At 41.7% G+C, this 23399-nt stretch overlaps 1 protein-coding gene across 1 annotated transcript in view; it reads left to right on the top strand.

Annotated features, from left to right (window-relative positions):
* Nucleotides 1-23083, top strand: part of LOC309558481 (serine protease 33-like) — a gene marked incomplete at both ends in the record, with an annotated part of 38151 nt that extends 15068 nt beyond the window's left edge. The window contains 5 exons of the mRNA XM_082261552.1: nt 4068-4339; nt 6170-6324; nt 8390-8590; nt 22079-22320; nt 22960-23083. Coding sequence (XP_082117678.1) covers nt 4068-4339; nt 6170-6324; nt 8390-8590; nt 22079-22320; nt 22960-23083 — 994 coding nt within the window. The remainder of the gene's footprint in view (nt 1-4067; nt 4340-6169; nt 6325-8389; nt 8591-22078; nt 22321-22959) is intronic.
* Between the last annotated feature and the right edge of the window lie 316 nt (nt 23084-23399).

Raw genomic sequence — 23399 nt, 5'->3', positions numbered from 1 at the left:
TTGCAAGTAGTTTTTTCAAAAAATTTGCTACTTAAGTACTAAAAGTAAAAAGTACCAGTAGTTTTGAAAAAAAATTTCTACTCAAGTACTGAAAGTAGAAGTACAAGTACTGTGTTATGTAGTTATTAAAGAAAGAAGTCAAAAGTTTGAACATCATATTGTTTTTTATTATTTCAAATGATTTATTCAAATGATTAACCTGTGTTTGTTAGTAGTTTCTTGATGCACTTTAAGCGCTGTAGCACCATTTATTTGTTTGTTTCATATTTTCTTTTTATTGGAAAGATTTGGTATAGCAGCTTTTATTATACACAGCCTTTATTTTCGTATGCGCTGATTTACAAATGACATTATACACATTTTTTTGAGCTTTATGCAACCTGCCATCTACTGTTCTGGCAGTGGTAATTTTTTTAAAAGTAACGAGTAACTATGCAGCACAAAAAAAAAATACTTGAGTAGAAGTATCGAAATCATCGTAAAAATGTAGTGAAGTAAAAGTAGAAGTAGGAGAAAAAAATTATACTCTAGGAAAGTACAGATACCGCATTTCGGTACTTAAGTACAGTACTTAAGTAGTTCTACTTCGTTACTATACATCTCTGCACGTAACACACTAAAATATACTGTGTGAAACGTGCAATAATACACAGAAATGTACTGCATTAAACTCGCACTAACGCACAGAAATATACTGCATTAAATAGCACGGAACAAACAGAAATATACTGTGTTAAATGGCACATAACACACTGAAATATACTGCGTTAAACGTGCAGTAACGCACAGAAGTGTACTGTGTTAAACCTGCACTAACGCCCTGAAATATACTGCGGTAAATGGCATGTAACGCACTGAACTATACTGACATAAATGTGCAGTAACACACAGAAATATACTGCTTTAAACAGGACGCAACACAATGAAATGTACTGCGTTACTGGTGCACTAATTCCAAGAAATATACTGTGGAAAATGGCATGTAATGCACTGAAATATACTGTGTTAAACATGCATTAAGGCACATAAATATACTGTGTTAAATGTGCACTAATGCACAGAAATTGACTGCGTTAAACGGCACATAACGCACTAAAATATACTGTGTTAAACTTACAGTAAGGCACAGAAATATACTGTGTTAAAAGTGCAGCAATGCACTGAAGTATACTGCATTAAACAGCATGTAATACACTGAAATATACTGGGTTAAACTTGCACTAATGCACTGAAATATACTGTGTTAAACCAGCACTTACGCACTGAAATATACATGTAAATGGCACGTAACGCATTGAATTATACTGCATTAAACGTGCAATAACTCAAAAAAATGTACTGCCTTAAATGTTCACTAAAGCTCTGAAATATACTGCATTAAATATGCAGTAACACACAGAAATATACTGCGTTAAACGTGCAATAACGCAAAGAAATATACTGCGCTAAATGTGCAAGAATGCACTGAAATATACTGCATTAAAGTGCACTAATGCACAGAAATAAACTGCATTAAATGGGTCGTAATGCACTGAAATTTACTGTGTTAAACGGCATGTAACGCACAGAAATATACGGCGGTAAACGTGCACTAATGCACTGAACTATAATGCAGTAAACCTGCCCTGACAAAACAAACTAGATTCACACTAAAATAAAACTGAACGTTTACTACACTCACACTGACTGAACTATCACTAGATTTACACTAAGCTGATATTCTACACTGACAAAAGAATCAGAATATCACACTACAGCATACTAATGCTCTAGTAGCACTAAACAGAGCCCTGTTCTCTCTCTCTCTATGCTGATAGCACACTACAAATGGCCGCTATTGAAAGAATACTTTTATAGTGTGGGGTAGGACTAAGAGCAATGAGCCATGATTGGATAGAGTCATCATTACTTTCTACAATCATGGCTCTGACAGTGCTCTGTGTGGCAGCACAGTGTATTGTGGTTATGCGGTGGGCCGAAACAAACGGTCAAACCCCCTGGTAATCCTGGTGTTGGCCGAACGAGTAAACAGCCAATGTTCAGCCTGAACTCATGCTCGGGCTGAACCGTTCGCCCATCCCTACTCTTTACACAGCTTCTGTTGGCTCACTTCTGGGGGAACTAACAGTCTATTATTAGTTCAGCAACAGCCCATTACAGGCAGGAACTCTCAGTCCCTCTCAGTCCCTTGGCTAAGCAAAACATAAGGAGTGTGACAAACGTATCACATCATCCTCTGCTTCTTCTGGCCTCTGATCCCAGTTCCACTGCTTGCAGAAACTGCTAGCCCACCTGGCTGTCTTCCTGTTTCCAGTCCTCCTGACTGGCATGTACATGGAGATTCCCTAGGGCAAGGTTTGATGAAGACTTGGCCCACTGCTGACTTTAAGAGAGCACTGCTACAGTCTCTCCCCTTGTCTGTCATTGCACCGTGCTGATTTACTCACTTTCTGTCCTTGCTCTCTCTACTGCCTCTCCGGCTTAAATTTCTCAAACTGCCTCCTATGGTGGGATCCTTCCAGGCCAGCCTCCCGAGCTCCAGCCTGAGGTAAACCCTCCAACCCCGGCAAGGGGTTCCTCGAGGGCCACTGACAGCCTCGCTCAGCACTGCTTCTCCCTCTTCCACCCGACCCCCCATGCTTGCATGGCTTATGTCTATTTATGGGCTCCTTAGTTGCCTTCCAGACCCCCAACCTGGGGATTGGCTACAAGCCCCTTAAATATTCAAGGCAACCCCTCCAAGTATCCACCCACTATTTTCTAGAACATTCTCCAATATCCTAGAAACGGGGGGAGGCACCAGAGAGCTGCCAGGATGAGTTATCTAGTCCTGGTCTCTAATAACCCTGACCCAGATGCAGTTTATCCCTGGGCCAAACTATAGTTTGTCAATCCTCACTTCTAGTAGCACACACTAGAGAGTGCTACAGTAAAATGTCTGGAGAATGCCCTTATCATGTTTGTGAAGTGATGCATCTGTATGATGCATACCATCTACTGCAGCAAAACTGATATTTACAAACAAATAAAATGCCATTTGCCAAAAAAATTGCCTATACATGACACCTCGGCCATTTCTCTCTGTAAATAAAGCAGACTGGGAATCCCTACATCTGCACCAGCACCTTAACTTACATGAGAGTCTGGTATAAATGTAAATAAGAGACCCCACAGAAAAAAAAGCGTAAAGATTCGCTTTAAAAAAAACATGCCAGACCATAATCCTTGATAGGTCTGGTATGGATGTCAAGGAGGACCTCATAGGAAAAAAAAATTAAACAGTATGGGGTCCCAGATTAAATTTTATACCAGACCGTTTTGGGTCTGGTATGGACTTTAAGCGAAACCCCCCCCCCCCCCAAAAAAAAAAAAAAAAAAAAAACAAGAAAAAATCAAATGTGTGGTCCCCCATGAAATCCATATCAGACCTTTATCTGCGTTTGCAGCCAGGACAGGAAAGAGAAGGAATGAGCGCGTGCCCCCTTCTTCCTGACCCATGCCAGACCATATATGCCCTCAACAAGGGGGAGGGTACCTTGCAAGGGTGATTTATCCAAATTTTGTCTTCCAGGATCCCCTATTAAGTCACTGACCAAATATGGCACTGCTATGGTCATAGTCTAGTTGCAAAGCCCCAGGGTTGTCATTCTTGGTGAGCAGTGTTTTTTTTTTTCCTCTTTTGGTGCATCGGGTGGAAATGCCAAGCTGACAGTTGAATGGTCCGGGTGGGAATACATTACTGGTTGTGAGGATGCTGGCAGTCACTGGCTATTTAACAACAAGCCTAAGCAGAAATCTGCTGCATTTGCTGCTAAATATCTCACTTCATGCTCCAGCCGGAGGATCAGCTCAGCCGAACACTCATTTACAGTATTTCATTCATTTGCCAAACCTGAGAAAAAGCAAAATTTAGTCTGAACCCAGAGCTTATTCCAACTATCAAGAAAAAAAACCTCACATCAACGCAAAACCATGCAAAAAAAAGTCATGTTTTTATGCTTGTATTTAGTTTGTAGTAAGTAGCTGACATATTTTAATATTTGTGTTACATTCTCTGTGCTGTTCAGGTCTACCGACCCATCGGATTATACGGTTGTTCTGGGCGCATACCAGCTGCAGATCCCCAATTCTCAGCAGATTACGACCAACGTGCAGAGCATCTTCTGGAACTCTCTGTGGAGTGGTGATACGAGCCCTGGAGACATTGCATTGATTCAGCTTTCCAGCTCCATCACTTACACTGCGTACATTCTGCCCGTGTGTGTGCCACCAGCATCCATGAACTTCCCAGAGGGCATGAACTGCTGGATAACTGGATGGGGTAACATCTGGAGTGGTGGTAAGGACACAAATAGAAAATAATCTACTATAAACTTAGAGAACTGCCACATTTAGGTGGGGGATGCCAAGCGTTTAAGGATAGCCATGCCATTAATATTGATCGAATATATCCACTCAACCACAATGCTAACATGCAGTCCATCCACAGATTTACCTTCTTTTCTTTTGTCCTGTGGCTGTTTTCATTGAGAAAGACTATAATGGGAAATCCAAAATTTTGCACCATGGTAATTTAAAGAGGGTCTGCCCTAACTTTTGAAAGATTTCCTTTCACATTTTTTTATGTTTCTTGGACAGAAAGCGAATTGAAATCTCCCCAAGAGGAATGAGAAAAAAAAAATAAAGAGATACTTTATTTCTTAAACTTGACCTGTGCCCAAACTATGAACAGTAAAGTATTTGCATGTTATTAGCAAGCAGAGAGCTTTACAACATGCCAGTGTCAACCTTTCTAGCTGCTTGTACTCTGAAAAAAATCATTCTCAAAGATCACAACAAAGACTCCGAAATCAGTTTTTAACAGCTTAGAAACACTGGCTGTTTGCTTACAAGAAGACTGGCAGGCTGCCAAGATTCTGCTGCAATTGAAAGTAATAGGAAAGTAGATGAGATTTTAGTGCCTCTGTTGTGAACTTTGAAGATTCATTTCCCCACAATGAATATAGCTACAGAGGTGAATGAGAGACTCTTTTAAAGTGTTTAGCTGCTTTTTCAGACAATGTTATTAATTTAGTATGCATAGTTGGACACCGGTTCTTATTAAATTGGAACTAAGTTCTTACAATTAGTATTAACTGTTTTCAATCCTTATGCTTATTGCATAAGTTAATAGATAGGAATTTATATTCTTTTCCTTTTTTTTTTTTTTTTTTACATTTCTTTAGTTGCTTCCTGTTTTTTGGCCTAGGCAAATTATTTTATACATCCCAGTAGTCTTATTGGGAAAAGGGGCTTTCTCAGCTAAGCACACCCTCCTGTCTTCATGCTTGAGCTAAGGGCAGATGGATTCCAGGGAGTAAATACTACATTAATCATCTGCCCTTACTCAAGATAACTACAGCTAGAAATGGTGGTGGTGGTGTGTGTATTTGGGGGTGTCTATGTACATTGCAAGGATTTTAACAAACTTTGTTACAGATTCCTACCTTTTGTTAGTCTGAAGAAATCCCTGTGTGTTTCTCTTTTCGCATGGAGAAATGGTGTATGGGGGGTTTGCTTTGAATATCATAAATTAATTAAATAGTAGTTCCAGGTTGTGGTGTTTAGATATGCAGTAGTTAGCTCCACTTTAAGACACATAGTCACCTTAAAGCAGAGCTCCACCCAAGAGGGGCAGTTCCGCTTTAAGCATTCCTCCCCCCTTCTATGCCACATTTGGCATGTCATTTTTTTTTTGGGGGGGGGGCAAGTACCTAGTTTTGACGGCCACCTAGGCTACTCGAGCGGAAGTTCTCCTCTCCCCCTCTCTTCCCGCAATCCGATGGGATACGTCACAGGTTCCGGAAGATTGCTCGACCATTGAGGAGGCGCAGTGCGCACCCAGTTATGGACCTGCAAGCTGTCACAGCTGGGTGACCACACTTGTAATGCCCTGCCGGGGAGAGGAGAGGGAGAAAACTGAGGGTTTCGCTGGATCCTGGGACAGGTAAGTATGTACACTTTATCTAGCTGCTGACTTCTAATAAACACAAAAATGACTTGAACTCCGCTTTAACCCTATAGCACTAGAAACTAGTAAGAAATCATCACAAATGTATCTTTTTCTAAGGTTGGATGTTGTTGTCTGTTGACCTGAAAGCACAGTGTTATGATGATCTTGTTTTTGCAGTGCCACTGGGGTACCCAAAAACCCTCCAGCAGGTGATGGTACCACTTATCAGCAACAGCGCATGTAACACAATGTACCAGAACGGTACCAACGCGATTGTCTCCAGTGACCAGATCTGTGCTGGGTATCAGTCTGGAAACAAAGATTCCTGCCAGGTGGGTTATGAATACTCTTAAAATGAATATTATAAATATTGCACATACATACATTCAACTACAGTTTGCAAGCTTCAAACTTAAATCTTAATTCCAGGTATGGATTTTATTGCATAGCTATATTGATCCAGCTTGGACTAATGTAATTGGGCATATGCTATACCTATGGGATTCATGTGGAAGCTGCTCTTCAGCCAGCAAGATCATTTGTATTAGAGACCCAGAGAAGCAGTAATGTCCCTTCCTCCTATCATGTGCTGTGCCTAACAAGATATTGGGACTATTAGGAAGATTATTTTATAGTGCCTCCCTTTCAAAGTTTTTTTTAAAGTTTTCCCAATGTATATTTTTTGATAACCCCCAGGATGCGAAATGTGTCAGCTCTCAGTGCGAATTAATAGATTTTTCAAGCCAAAAGGAAAAGCCGTGTACAGTTTCGTCTTTTTCAGCAAGAGGTATAGAGAAATTAATAGGGAAATACTATCTGGTGGGTTCGAAAGGAGATGAAAATATGAATATTCAATATGTTATTTATCTAACCAGAAAAAATGTGAATTTTTTTTTCAAATATAAAAAAATTAGAGCCAAAAAATATTGTGACGGGAGTCACTTTGGTTGGGTTGGGGGGGCCTGTGGAACCCAGCTTATCTTAGAGAGGTTGGGGAATCTCTGTCTCAGCTCCCTAGGCCCCTCTTATGTGTAAGTCACCCTGTGTCTATTAGGGACTCAGGGTGACCAAGGAAATGATAGACAGGTACTTAAGGGACACTGAGAATATGGTTTGAATTACTTAAAATCGGACAGTAATATTTATCAACCATATATCTCAAGAAATATATGGAGACTATTCCTGGTCTGTTTGATTGTGAACATGTTCATTGAATGAGCTGGTCACATTGGCCTCTGTTCCACGTTCTTCAATGTCAGAGACAGACAGTCTGTCACTGGTGGTCTCTTCCTATTATATGTGTATTGAGGTGTAATGTGTATTCTGTTAAGCCTGTCTGTCCCATTGTTAATGAAATCACATATTGTTTCTGTCCAGATGGATAGATAATTAGTTCAGGTTAATTATATTTCTGTATACAATTTTATCTGCATATGATAATGTAATCAGGCAACCCCTGACCTGCTGGGGTAATTTGATCAGGAGGGGGATGTCCTCATGTGTGTGTATATATTGTGTGAGACTGTTCAATAAAGTTGATGTTTTCGGATAGATACAAGCTAAGTTCAGGCTACTTTTGTATGTAGGGAGGCTGGAATATCTGATATCTATGTTCAAAACTGGAGGAAGCTGACGGAAGCCCACAAACACAGTGTGTGTCGCGGTTCCCTTACATATATACACATACATTTTTGAGTAAATGTAGCTGGAGATGTCCATTCAAGCAAGAAAGGAGTCACATTTGTAGGTGATAGTAAGTAGCTGCAGAGAACATCAAGAGATAGGACACTTCTGTAGATTAAAAGAGTTTGGTGAAATGTAACTAATTCAGACCAGTGTAGAACTGTCAAGATGGTTAAGATTGCTATATTTGGACACCCTCTTGGAAAGGGTCACATGGTTGAAAGAGCCATGTTTACCCCCCCCCCCCCAAAAAAAAAAAAAAAACCCTGGAGTCTCTAACAGTGACTAACTTGCTTTAGTTTCCTCTGTCCTCTCTTCTGTACATATATTTCTCAAAAAAATTATTTAAAAAATGTCCCCTTTGACCCAATCATATCCAGTTCATCACCATTAATTAATCTTATTGTAGAGATGCCATTCAAAATTAAAGTAACCTGGTGTTGCAGAACACCTTCTAATTGGTCCAGTTCCATTTAAATCCATTATAGCATGGGTGTCCAACCTGCGGCCCTCCAGCTGTTGCAAAGCTACAAGTCCTATCATGCCTCTGCCTTTGGGAGCCATGTTTGCAACTGTTAGCCTTGCAATGCCACAAGGGACTAGCCTTGCATTGACTCATGGGACTTTTAGTTCCGCAACGGCTGGAGGGCCGCAGGTTGGACACCCATGCATTATAGTAGAAATCCAGCTGATGATTGATATTTTCTCTTTCAGGCAGACTCTGGAGGTCCCCTCGTCTGTCAAGTTAATGGTCGCTGGTACCAAGCTGGCATCGTCAGCTGGGGATATGGATGCGCTGAACCTAACCGGCCTGGAGTTTACACCTACGTCCCTCACTATAATTACTGGATCTCTTCCATTGAAGCCACTCAGGCTGTCTCATCTGCATCTGTGCTGACCTCATCTCTGCTGCTGGTACTAACTTGCTTACTGCTACACAAGTAAAGGACAGTGGCTATGAAATAGGTGAATAAGCTGTCATTTTAAATGGGGCATTATTCAAATTATAACTACAAAACAAGCAGGAAAAATGTTTAGGTCAACATTAAAGAAGTATAGAAATGTCCTGTTTAGTGAGGTCATGATGGGTTATTCTGCAGTCCAAATGATTGAGTTCAGATGTTTCCAGGGAACTATGTTATGTTAGAGTATCACCACAGAGTGGCACTGTGGACGCTAATATATAAATCTGTGCCTCATCCTATAACAATTAGTAAGGGATTGCATATGAAGATGGACTTTAACGGCACACCATAGTCTTACAACAGTTTTAAGAATGTCTACAAATAATTTTATTACAATTTCTTTAAAAAACATTCCATAATAGCGAAATTACATAAATACAGATTATTAGTACAAAACTGGACGGCCATCCTCATGGTTGAAAATAATTTGACCAGCAAGATTATTGCAACTTAAAACCCCCAATCAGGGTATTCCTTAATGTGATAGCAAAAATGGACAAACAACACCACAGGGGCATATCCCCTTTTCGCTATTATGGAATGTTTTTAAAGAAATTGTAATAAATTATTTTTAGACATTCTTAAAACTGATGTAAGAATATGGTGTGCCATTTAAGTCCATCTTCATATGCAATCCCTTACTAATTGATATAGGATGAGGCACAGATTTATATATTAGGGTCCACAGTGCAACTCTTTGGTGACACTCTAACATAACATAGTTCCCTGGAAACATCTGAACATTAATCATTTGGACTGCAGAATGAACCCTCATGACACCATCCAGTGAAATACATAGGATTTTTTCCTTCTGAAAGTTGGCTTTTCTTGAAGAATGTTGTGTCGGTGATAGATTGTCTTCTTGAAGGTGACATTATTTTCTTCTTTGTGAATAAAACAAACATTCTGCACAAAAATGCACCCCTTTTACAATGAAGAATCATCTTTTTGTGTAATTACTACCAAGAATTCTAAATCTGATCACATGTATGATTTACATGCCACCAGCCTGAACCCTAGAGAGCTTTTCAACCACCACTTTGCTGACCATTGGCAGACGTAAGACAACAATCTGTTGGTCCATAAACATTCAACTGAGCACCAATCATAATAATTTGGATATGAAATAGTCATGTTTTGTGTGCTAAAGCTGCCTATTACATTATGTGGCTAAACGTTCCTGGCCAACTGACCATCACATCCTGTTGGACATCCCATTCCAAAACCATGGCCTACAAAACCAAATATTTTTTAAAGGTACCACAAATGTCTCAATACACTCAATTTTTATAAATTAAATGCTTTATTTGTGCATTATATAAAAGCCTATAAAAAGCTTTGGTGCACACCCTTACTCATATCTTATTAAACACCTTGTTGAAGTATAAGAAAGATATTATGGACATCATCTTACAATACTAATGGGAGCACATTTATTAAGGGATATCCATGGCCACCAAAAGTGCATCCTGTGACAAAGCCATAATCTTCAGTAAATGGATACTATATTTTATATACAAGGGTGGTGTCACGGGGTGATGTGGCAGAGCCTGACGTAAGAGGAGTGGCTTACCGGGTAACTGGCGTGGCACAGGTTCACCAGAGGCGTGGAGTCTAAGTGTTATCCGGTTTTCACCAGGGCCCCAGATGGTGGGGATGGACTTGGCTGCTTGCTAACACCAGGTCGCGGTCCCCCGGATTCCCTGGTTGAACCAGGAGCAGGTCCAGGACCAATAGCCGGTAGCAGATAAACAGATCAGGATAAGGCAGGAGGATAGTCAGGACAAGCCAAGGTCAGGGCGGGCAGCAGGTAATCAGAATCCAAAGACAAACCGGGTCAGGTAAACAGGAACAGCAGAATAATAACAGGCACAGGGTACAGGAGAGCTGATGATCACACAGTAATGACTCAGAGTGATCACTGGCTTTAAATAGGTCGTTTGGCACCAAAAGTGGATTGCGTGCGTGTTCGCACGAACGCAAGATAGCCGCAAACTACCCATGGTAGCCTCAGCGCATGCGCATAGGCATTCGCCGGTTAGCGGCGCCAGTGCGCCTGCGCAGGGTATTGAGTCCCTGACAGGTGGACTTAACACATTAGGTTTCAAATATGAGCCTATCAAATTACTGGCATTCTCAGTAAGACTTCTAGTGCTGAAAATAATGCACCTACTAGGAGGATGCTCTAGGTTTTCATGTGTCTTGGGTAATGCAAAATGCAGATAAAAGTGGGTAGCCAACCTTTAAATATTCCCATGTTGTTTAGAATATAACATTATGATGAAATGCTTCCCCAGAAATGTTATAGTATTCTTGGTCAAAACCCTGTAGAGTGGTACTGGTGATTTTTTTTATACCATTATATATTTTTTTAGACTGTTCAAACAAAATACACAGGGTCCAATGAAAAACATTTCATGATTAGGGCAGTGCAGGACAAGGGTGGAGAGGGTGCTTTCCTTATGACCCTGTTATAAAGATTTGGATACCCTGTGTTTAGCTTCCAATATAGGTAAGTGCATTACAAGAGCCTTTTTATGGATATAATCTGTGGCCCATGGCTTTGTGATTCACTTATGATTAGAATTACATCACTTACAAGCACTTTTGTTTGGTTATACAGCTACAGGGATTAGGGTATAGGATATGTTTCCGAATGCTTTGTAACATACTACATACAACTGACTGTTCAAATAAAATGTCCTTCTCATTCAGGATTTAGAGTAAGTCAATTTCTCTATAGCTAGACATACGTTATAAAAGCTGGTACCTTCCTGATATACAGTATCTCACAAAAGTGAGTATTCTATCTTTTCATGTGACAACACTGAAGAAATGACACTTTGCTACAATGTAAAGTAGTGAGTGTACAGCTTGTATAACAGTGTAAATTTGCTGTCCCCTCAAAATAACTCAACACACAGCCATTAATGTCTAAACTGCTGTCAACAAAAGTAAGCACACCCCAACCCCAAGTGAACATGTCCAAATTGGGCCCAATTAACCATTTTCCCTCCCCAGTGTCACGTGACTCATTAGTGTTACAAGGTCTCAGGTGTGAATGGGGAGCAGGTGTGTTAAATTTGATGTTATCGCTCTCACTCTCTCATACTGGTCACTGGAAGGTCAAAATGGCACCTCATGGCACATAACTGTCTGAGGATCTGAAAAAAAGAACTGTTGCTCTACATAAAGATGGCCTAGTCTATAGGAAGGTTGCTAAAACCCTGAAACTGAGCTGCAGCATGGTGCCCAAGACCACACAGCAGTTCCACTCAGAACAGGCCTCGCCATAGTCAACCAAAAAGTTGAGTGCACGTGCTCAGCGTCATTTCCAGAGGTTGTCTTTGGGAAATAGATGTATGAGTGCTGCCAGCATTGCTGCAGAGGTTGAAGGGGGTGGAAGGTCAGCCTGTCAGTGCTCAGACCCTACGCTGCACACTGCATCAACTTGGTCTGCATGGCTGTCATCATTCCAGAAGGAAGCCTCTTCTAAAGATGATGCACAAGAATGCCCGCAAATAGTTTTCTAAAGACAAGCAGACTAAGGACATGGTTTACTGCAACCATGTCCTGTGGTCTGATGAGACCAAGATAAACCTTTTTGGTTCAGATGGTGTCAAGCTTGTGTGGTGGCAACCAGGTGAGGAGTACAAAGACAAGTGTGTCTTGCCTACAATCAAGCATGGTGGTGGGAGTGTCATGGTCTGGGGCTGCATGAGTGCTGCCGGCACTGGGGAGCTACAGTTCATTGAGGGAACCATGAATGCCAACATGTACTGTGACATACAGAAACTGAAACTTCCTAGATCATGTAATCATACTGAAATGGCACAGAAGTCGTTGGTGGCACGCTGTTGCTAGTGCAGCCTTTGCAGCATGGCTATTGCTCAATTTCAGCATGTGAGGATGCCAAACATGAGGTGGTTGGCAGACAGCTTGTGTTGACGCTGCTTTACTACCAGGTGAACATTGGCCTGCCACAGTGCCTTATTGGAGCCAGGGTACTTAACTGGAGGTCACTGTACCACCAGGTTAAGGACTTGTTCCAGAAGTCGTTGGTGGCACGCTGTTGCTAGTGCAGCCTTTGCAGCATGGCTATTGCTCAATTTCAGCATGTGAGGATGCCAAACATGAGTTGGTTGGCAGACAGCTTGTGTTGACGCTGCTTTACTACCAGGTGAACATTGGCCTGCCACAGTGCCTTATTGGAGCCAGGGTACTTAACTGGAGGTCACTGTACCACCAGGTTAAGGACTTGTTCCAGGCAAAGTAAGTGTGTGAGCTTTCTCTGCCTAACAGCGGCCAGAAGGTTAGTATCATTGTCACAGCTTGACCCTAAGCTAGCAGTTAATGAAAAAATAAAAAAACTTCAAGAGACTGAACGATGAATACAGGGGGTACATCCCACCACACTGCAGTTTACACAATGAAGCACACAAAAACAGCAACTAAAGGCAGCCATAGATGGCTCAAACACCTAGCAGGGAGTGGCTGAGATTCAAACCATCTATGGGCAGGCTGAATGTACACAAGCTGATCAAGCAATCAACATGGGTACAACCAGCCTGTCGGATTTTACACACAACTATTGCCAGCGGCTAATATACCCGCTAGCAGTAATCACTGTGTTCTGCCAGCAGGAACAGCTGCCTTGGCCTCAACCCCCCCCCCCCTCCCACCACTGGGAGAACACAATGGCTCCACAGGAGGGATTCCCCTATCAACACAGTCAGTGTTGTAGCCAATAAAATTGCTTCATCTATAGCTGGCCTAACTCTACATACTCCCAGACTATCAGCTTTCCCTAAACTACTTCAACTCACACTGACAAATGGCTGCTGTGAACCCGAATTTGCGATGGATGGGACTGGCACATAACAAAGTCCTTCCTATTGGCCATTCTAAGTAGGCTGTCCAAAGTTCAAAGCTTTACAAGCAAACAGAAAAAAAAGGTCGAAGCAGATTTTTTTCTGCTTACTATTATACAGTATTTATATTGCACCAACAGGTTGCGCAGCACTTTACAACATGAGGGCAGTCAGTACAGTTACAATTCATTAGCTGCAAGTACTCCATTGCAAGTACAACATTTTAAGTACATATATGAGATATTGCAGGAGACTGAAGAGATACTGAAAGAGATTGGCTTGGAGTTTGCAACCAACTCATCTGTGTTTCTTTTTGCTGACCATTGCTTGAGAAGAGGAAAGGAATTTGGTCAGGTGTCTGCTATTGTGCATTTGCTAATGAGACTAGCCCATTAAGGTGTTACATTTTTTGCTGGGAGAGGAGCTGTGAAGGAGTGTGTATATATAGAGAAATACTCATTAGCTGGCCTAATTCATTAGCTGCAAGTACTCCATTGCAAGTACAACATTTTAAGTACAGTGAATGAGATATTGCAGGAGATAGTCAGGAGGTAGGCTGGAAGGTGGAAAAAAGAAAAAAAAAAAGGTAAGATTTGTTTGACTTAAATTTACAAATTTTCTTATTTTTTTTTTCTCTCCTCTTTAAAATGGCATACTTGGTTCAGTGCAGGAATTGTTTTGCATTTATTTCATGTTCCACTCTTTGGAGATTCGGATGCTGTCAGATCTGTAGACAATTCTCCTTACTGCAGCAGGAAATTGCATTTTTGAAATCAGAGATATTTAATTTATCTGTTAAACAAACTCCAGCTGGGACTGCTGCAATGCCACTGCCACAGAGGACCCCCAGAAATGGCAGATGGGTTACTGTAGGTTCTGGAAGACTTAGAGTGGTGGAAAGAAGACATGTCCCACAGTCGGTGGTTCTCCAAAATTCATTTGCAGCACTCTCAGAATGTAAGGACAACATGGATATGGACTCAAGCACAGAGGGTGAGAAACCATCGACTCCTATGTCTAATGTATGCAAGACTGCAGCCAAGGACAAAAAAGATAAAGTGAAGTCTCAAAGGAAGCAGCTGTTGCTGGGTGATTCAATCATAAGAAGTGTGGAGCTTAAAGAAAATGGTTTTGTGAGATGTCTCCCTGGTGCTACTGCTAGACGAGATAGAAGACGTATTATTAATCTTGTTAAGCAAGCAAAGCAGGAAGGGGACGTGGATGTTCTAGTCCATCTAGGGACAAATGACCTGGCTTGCAATGAAGTGTCAGAGGTGAAAAAATCTTTTATCACACTTGGAAATGACGTACAGGATTTTGCATCCACCATTTCATTTTCTGAAGTTCTGCCTGTGCATAATGTTCAGAATGATAGGCAGAGGCGCATAAAGGAGTTCAACATATGGCTTAGTAAGTGGTGTCAAGAGCAAGGATTTGGCTTTGTTTCTCATGATAGCTCTACTTGGAATAGAAAGGAACTGTACAAAAAAGATGGTTTGCATCTTTCTCTCAAAGGAACAAATGTACTTAGTGAACAACTCCAAGAATTTGCAAAAGAGTATTTAAACTAGGAAGGGGGGGCAAAAGAGTGGAATTACAAGAGTCCAATTGCCCCCCGAAACAATGCCAGAACAGGTCAGAAGCACAGAGGTTAAGAAATGATAAGCTCAGAGTCCTGTCTACAAATGCTCGCAGTTTAGGTAAAAAAATCAATGAACTTGGGACAATTATGGCATCTGAGAATGTAGATTTAGTGGCTGTTACGGAGACATGGTTTAATGAAAGAAATGACTGGGACATAACCATACCAGGGTACTCTTTATACAGAAGAGACAGAGAAGGCAAGAAAGGAGGAGGAGTGGCCCTGTATGTGAAAGATAGCATTAAATCTAACCTAATACAAGTTGGTGAGGCCAACATAGAGTCAGTTTGGGTTACGTTGCAGTTTGCTAATCATGCAGTAACTCGTGTAGGTGTGATATATAGACCACCTGGTCAAGTCAAAGAACTAGATGATCTACTAGTTGAAGAAATAGCTAAAATGACAATGAAAGGAGAAGTTATCATTATGGGAGATTTCAATCTTCCAGATATAAACTGGAAAACCAAAATAGCAAGTTCTACCAGGAGTACAGATATTCTAAATTCCCTACTGGGGTTGTCTCTGCAACAAGTGGTTGAGGAGCCAACCCGGAGGGAGGCCATTTTGGATCTGGTATTCACAAATGGGGATTCGGTATATGATGTCATTGTAGGCGAAACCTTGGGATCCAGTGATCACCAGTCAGTGTGGTTTAATATAAGAACTGTGAAAGAGTCACACCACACAAAAACAAAAGTTTTAGATTTTAGAAAAACAGACTTTTCAAAAATGAAATTAGTCATAAATGAGTCCTTATCAGACTGGAACGGATTACATGGAGTCCAGGAGAAATGGGACTACTTAAAAGGTGCATTATTGAAGGCAACAGAAAATTGCATTAGACTTGTCAGTAAAAGCAAAAAAAGGAAGAGACCACTTAGCAGAAGTGGCCCAAATCATTAAAAATAAAAAGCTAGCATTTTGTAATTATAAAAAAACCCAGAGCAATGAAGATAAGGAAATCTACAAGATTAGGCAGAAAGAGGCCAAGCAAGTTATAAGAACTTCTAAAGCGCAGGCAGAAGAAAAACTAGCTCAGTCTATGAAAAAGGGGGATAAGACATTCTTCAGATATATAAATGAAAAAAGGAAATTAAAACAAGGAATAACTAAATTAAAAACAAAGGACGGAAGGTATGTAGAAGAGAATAAAGGGCTAGCCGACTGCCTTAATGAATACTTCTGTTCAGTTTTTACAGAAGAAAAAGAAGGAGAAGGACCTCCACTTGAAAGGATGACTAATGAATCGTTTGATGCATGTGTCTTTACAGAGGAAGACATTCTAAGATTGCTGTCTAAAGTGAAGACAAATAAGTCACAGGGTCCTGATGAGATACACCCAAAATTATTAAAAGAGCTTAGTGGTGAGCTGGCAAAACCATTAACAGATTTATTTAACCAATCATTAGTAACAGGAGTCGTCCCGGAAGATTGGAAATTGGCAAATGTCGTGCCCATTCACAAGAAAGGTAGTAGGGAGGAATCGAGCAACTATAGACCAGTGAGTCTGACATCAATAGTAGGCAAATTAATGGAAACCCTATTAAAGGATAGGATTGTGGAACATCTTAAATCCCATGGATTGCAAGATGAAAAACAACATGGGTTTACTTCAGGGAGATCATGTCAAACAAATCTTATAGATTTTTTTGACTGGGTGACTAAAATAATAGACGGTGGAGGTGCAGTAGACATTGCATATCTAGATTTTAGTAAGGCTTTTGACACTGTCCCACATAGAAGACTTATCAATAAACTGCAGTCATTGAGCATGGACTCCCATATTGTTGAGTGGATTAGGCAGTGGCTGAGTGACAGACAACAGAGGGTTGTAGTCAATGGAGAACATTCAGAACAAGGTCATGTTACCAGTGGGGTACCTCAGGGATCTGTACTGGGACCAATTTTGTTTAATATCTTCATAAGTGATATTGCAAAAGGCCTCGATGGTAAGGTTTGTCTTTTTGCTGATGACACAAAGATATGTAACAGGGTTGATGTTCCTGGAGGGAAACGCCAAATGGAAAAGGATTTAGGAAAACTAGAAGAATGGTCAGAACTCTGGCAACTGAAATTTAATGTGGATAAGTGCAAGATAATGCACCTGGGACGTAAAAACCCAAGGGCAGAATATAGAATATTTGACACAGTCCTGACCTCAGTATCTGAGGAAAGGGATTTAGGAGTAATTATTTCAGAAGACTTAAAGGTGGGAAGACAATGTAATAGAGCAGCACGAAATGCCAGCAGAATGCTTGGATGTATAGGGAGAGGTATAAGCAGTAGAAAGAGAGAAGTGCTTATGCCGCTGTACAGAACACTGGTGAGACCTCACTTGGAGTATTGTGCGCAGTACTGGAGGCCACATCTCCAGAAGGATATAGATACTCTAGAGAGAGTTCAGAGAAGAGCTACTAAACTAGTACATGGATTGCAGGAAAAAACTTACCAGGAAAGGTTAAAGGACCTTAACATGTATAGCTTGGAAGAAAGAAGAGACAGAGGGGATATGATAGAAACTTTTAAATACATAAAGGGAATCAACTCGGTAAAGGAGGAGAGCATATTTAAAAGAAGAAAAACTACCACAAGAGGACACAGTTTTAAATTAGAGGGGCAAAGGTTTAAAAGTAATATGAGGAAGTATTATTTTACTGAGAGAGTAGTGGATGCATGGAATAACCTTCCTGCAGAAGTGGTAGCTGCAAATACAGTGAAGGAGTTTAAGCATGCATGGGATAGGCATAAGGCTATCCTTCATATAAGATAGGGCCAGGGACTATTCATAGGATTCAGATATATTGGGCAGACTAGATGGGCCAAATGGTTCTTATCTGCCGACACATTCTATGTTTCTATGTTTCTATGTTTCTAATACAATTCAATACAGGAGGAATCAGAGGGCCCTGCTCGTTGGGGCTTACAATCTAAAAGGGAGGGTAAAGTGATAGAATAAATGTAATAAATGTTAGGGATGAGCTGATGGAGAAAGTGAAAGTACAGTTGTTAGGTGGAGGCAGAATAGGCTTCTCTGAAGAGGAGGGTTTTCAGGGATCACCTAAAAGGGGGCAGAGTAGGAGATAGTCGGACATATTGGGGTAGGGAGTTCCATAGGATGGAAGAATTCTGGAGGTGAGCATGTGGGGAAGTGACAAGGGAGATAGCAATCTGAAGTTCTTGGGAGGCATGAAGAGAAGGGTTTGGTTGGTATTTTGAGACTAAGTTAGTAATGTAGCTGGGGGCTAAGTTGTGGATGGCTTGAACTGGTTTCTGACTGTCATACAGGGAAGCGCACGCAGACCTCGGGCAATATCGCTTTATTAAGGGACAAACAGTACAGTTAAAATGCACTCACATTTCCTTCCTTATTGCACAAGCATATCGGCATGTCAACAGAAGCTCCTCGCTCCTTCCGTCCCTCCAGGTTGTTTCACTCCGGTCTCCTCTCTCGCAGCTACCGCCGCTATGACCCCGATCTCCCTTACTTCCTGCCCTCTGCTCCCCCGCCGGGTCACTACGTATCAGTACTAGTGCGCCTGCGCACCAGTCCGCCGTCATACACCACTGCACGAGTGAGCCAAAGCCTCGGCCGAAGCTGTAAGCAGTAAGGGAGCAGAGCTTAGTAACACCATGGAGAGCACTAAATATTTAATTGGCTTTCTACTCCTGGCAGGTAACTGCTAATTCCTTTCTGTTATATATATATATATATATATATATATATATATATATATATATATATATATATTTGAGTAAACCCTGGTACACAGTAACAATTCTTTTCTAACACGAAAAAAATCTGACAGTTTCGGTTGGAGACACTGTCCTAACCATGCAAGGTTAGTCCAGTGATCTATCCCACTGAGCTGTTGTGTTCGGAGAAGGGGACAACCCTCCTGCTGGAACACTCTGATTAGCTCTCTCTGCCATTGGCTGAGAGCGCCAATCGGGAGTCGGTCGGCTGCTAGTTTTCCAGCATGCACGTCCGACAGAAGCCAGCCGTACCGCCAACTTCTGTTGGACAGACCGACATACACACGGGCAGAATGTTGGGCATTTCTTTTTGAACCGACAAATGTCTCTGGACATTCTGCCCATGTGTACGGGGCTTTAAAAGTAGTAATTTCCTTCATCAAATTTCTCCTGCTACTAATCTGTATACATTAAAAAGATCGCGTAGAGCTCCAGTCTGTCTTTATCTACAGTACATATCAATCTTTGAAAAAAAGATTCTTAACTCTAGATTGAACTGCCATGGGATGCGCTATGACTCTGACGATGATGCAGGGTAATATCAGTTCTGGATCACTTAGGATGGATATTTCAGTGTTTGGTGGATGCTAAAGAGTTAAATCCCCTGACAGTCTTCTCTATATCTCAGAGACGCTAAGTTCCCAGGTTTGCATACCTGCTGTGCCCATTATGAATGTTCCCACCATCCTTGTGCTGAGTTTCTGGGTCTTTACACCTGCTATGCTCATTATGGGGATTTCCACCATCCCTGTGCTGAATTATTGGGTCTGCACACCTGTTGTGCCCATTATGAGAAGTTTCCACCATCCTTGCACTGAGTTTCTGGGTCTGAGCACTTGCTGAGCACTTTATGATGGGCTACCGCCATCCCTGTGTTGAATTCCTGGGTCTACACACCTTTCGTGCTCATTATGAGGAGTTCCCAAGATCCCTGTTCTGGTTTCTTGGGTTTCCACATCTATTGTTCTCATTATGAGGGGCTCAAACCATCACTGCACTGCATTCCCACATCTACACACCTGCTGTGCCCATAAAAGTGGGTTCTCACCATCCAACACATTCGTCACTAAATGGTGACATCTAAATATATGATGGAAAACAAATATCTTCACCTCCATCCCATAACCTACATAGACATTAAGGACTTTTAATGTGCTCCCAGGGAAACATAAAATATTGTAGAATGCACCAGAAAATATGAAAGCAAAAATACTTTTTGTTTTACCACTATCCCTACACCGAGTTCCTGGGTGTGCACACCTGCTGTGCGCATTATGAAGATATCCCATAATTCCTTTGCTTAGTTACCAGGTCTTCACACTCTCTGTGCCCAATACAAGGGATTTTCACCATCCTTGCACTGAATTCCTTAGTCTGCACACCTGTTGATTACAAGTTATACAGTACCTAACACTCCTGAACTCAGAGCAGGGACTGCACACCTGGTGTTCCCATTATGAGGAGTTCCCAGCATCTATGCACTGAGTTTAAAAGTCGGAAAACCTGCTGTACCCATTAGGAACCATTATCACCATACCTGTGCTGATTTTCCTTGGTCTACACACCTTTCTTGTTCATTATGAGGAGTTTGCAACATCCCATTGCTGAGTTCTTGTGTGTTCACACCTAGTGTTCTCATTAAGAGGAGTTCCTACCATCACTACATACATACTGTGCAAAATATGAGGGGTTCCCACTAACTCTATGCTTATTTCTGGGGTTTGCACACCTCCAGTGGCTCTTATACAGTTTTTACAGCTTTGACATATTTTACAATTCTGTACAGATGTAACACCCTCCTAGTTAGGTGCTAGAGAGAGAGTATAGTTTTTGAATCCTGTCTGCTTACCAGAGGGATTGCAGATAAATCTATATTGTTCTCTGCCATGCAGGGAGCAGGATCTGCTAGTGAGGTCTGCTCAATGTGCTCAGGCGCAATTCAGTCTTTCTGCAGAGTGTTTTGCACTGGTCCAATAGGGAGGCATGTTGGACAGTGGGAGGAAACCTGACAAATGAGTGCACAGGCATTTAGTACAACCCTAGTGATTTGGCAGAGGAAAAGTGCCCCCGTGCATGCTGGGATACTGCATAAATGCCAGGAGCACATGTGGTCAGAGTCTTTCGTAGCAGAGTCCCGGAGAAAGGGAGCGAATGCCTCCTCTCCCCTGTAGAGGTGCCATGCGGCCTCAGGTAGTCGACCTGAGGGCCTAGAGAGAGCTATAGAGGAACTGAACCCAAAGGTCCTTTAAAGATGACTGAAAGGGGAGACACTGGAGGATCTTATTCTGCAGTACAATGAGTACAGATCTATGCCTGACCTGAGGGGGGCCACCCTTGTAGCTAGAAGAGTCAGTGGACAGGTGTCAGTAAAGGGGATGCTAGTGAGTGTCCTGAAGAGAATGTACATTCACCAAGTCTATTGCGGGGGAGAAAGAGGAAGGAGACTTAACCATTTCCATACATGTGGCAGTATGGCTTAAGCAGGGAGACTGTTTTCACAAGCAACCCGGTGAGGCCAAGTGAGAGTTGTCCTTATCCAATGTACTCTACATAGTTCCAGTTGGAGTATCCCACTATTCCCTTCTCCCATCCAAATTCCACAATAAATACAAACCCTGGACTGTTTATTGAGCAACACCCCAGGACTGTTTATTGAGCAACGAGCCACTGGGAGTAAGGATAAATGTGTAAATTGTACCCTAAGTGACTGTCTGCAGGTAATCAGAGGAGGCCCAACAGGTCATCATACAGCAAGCCCTACTGGGACAGTGCTACACAAAGAATGCTGAACCGGTCTCTGCATTTTCCCCAGAGGCATACACAGGCTTGCACACAGAAGGTCAAGAAAGGAAGCCATTTATCCTTTTGTTGAGTCTCTGTACTTGGAGAAGAAACTGGTGCATCTTTAGGGAACCTTCCAAACTGCTGGCCTTTTAAAGATGTACAATTCTTAATCCTCCTTCCTATATTAATATGATCATATCATAAATCCCATTTATTACACTATTCTAGAATGATTATCCTGAAATAGATGATTTCTCAAACACTTGCATTACTATCTAACTTAAAGCGGTAATAAACGCCACTTGGGCATTTGTACCTACAGGTAAGCTTATGATAAAGCTTACCTGTAGGTAAAAGGACAATTTCCTAAATGTGCACTGTTTAAGAGTTAGTCACTGTTTCTGCAGCCGGAGATGTCACCAGCGCATGTGTTCTAAACAGACGGCATACTCATGCTGTCCCTTCAGAGCTCCGTGATTCAGCCGTGACTCCTGTGTACATGCGTTGGGGTGGCATCATCGCGGTTCAGCCATTCAAACAGCCAGAGCCTACAAACCGGCAAGGAAGACTGGGTGAACATGGAAGCCCTGTCATCGATGAAAGCATGGCTCTGGAGGTCTTCGTTTTAAGGTAAGCCTTTGTAATGTGCGATGAATGCTAGCACATTATGACATTAACTTGCAGGGATAAGGTTTTTTTTAAGAGATCCAGCTTCTATACAGTTTCCAGTAAAGGAAATGGCACTGATTCTTTTTATACTCTAATGATGGAAGATTTCCAAAATATTAACCAAGCCTACACTCGCTACATATAATTTAACAAAAGAAGAAAAACATAGGCTTCAATAATCTAATGTAAAACACTGGCTTGGAGGACTGAATTACAGACAATGTATATGTAGCGCCCTCCTAAATAGGTGCTAGGAATTAAAATAAGTGAGAATTAGTAGTGTTTTTTTATAGGTAAATTTAGTTGCCATACTGTAGTTAGTGTGGCTATATTGGTTTATTAGGTAAAAGCATATTTTGTTCATTGTAATCAGTTAAGCTGCAATCTGCTAGACAGGCATGTTCAGTGTGTTCATCTGCTGCCAGTCTAGTTACATTGTATCTGGGAAACAATATGGAAGTTTCTGGATAATAGGTGTGAAGCTATGCATATTGCAGCATGAATATTAATGTACCCCTGGCTAATCCCAAAGAAGAAGGCTCAGATGGCATGCTGGGAGATTTATTCTGTGAGCACACTAACCTCAGGGTCTTTTTCCAGAGTGGATGAGTCCAGCCTGGAGGGCACTCCACCCTCCCAGGCAACTTATGCTGTTAGTGAGGCCTCAGGTGGGCAACTTGTGGGGCTAAATGCTGAGACCCCAGAACTAAAGAGAGCTGACTAAGAGGGGCTGGTCTGGTATCATGAAAAGGTTTTGCTTGGAAGTTGGGATGAGGCTACCATCTATCCTTGGGCCTTGTGAGTACAGATGCTTGAGAGATCTTGGGGACCTTGTTCTCTTGCCACCCCTCTGGAGCTTTATAGTCAGATGCGGGTCTATTTAAGGGAGATACCGGCTGGTGTCCTGAAGAGATTTGTCCATCCATTCTACTTAAAGGGACATTGCTCTTGTGGCTCTAACTACTACTACTACTAAGCTGAATTCTACTCTTTGTTTTAAACCCTGACCTCAATATAGCTTGTCCTGAAGAATACCTTAG

The sequence above is a fragment of the Pelophylax lessonae genome, assembly GCF_965119305.1.
Source record: "Pelophylax lessonae genome assembly, chromosome: 6".
Lineage (NCBI taxonomy): Eukaryota > Metazoa > Chordata > Amphibia > Anura > Ranidae > Pelophylax > Pelophylax lessonae.
Note: the sequence above shows the minus strand (reverse complement) of the source record. Positions and strands in the feature narration are given on the sequence as shown.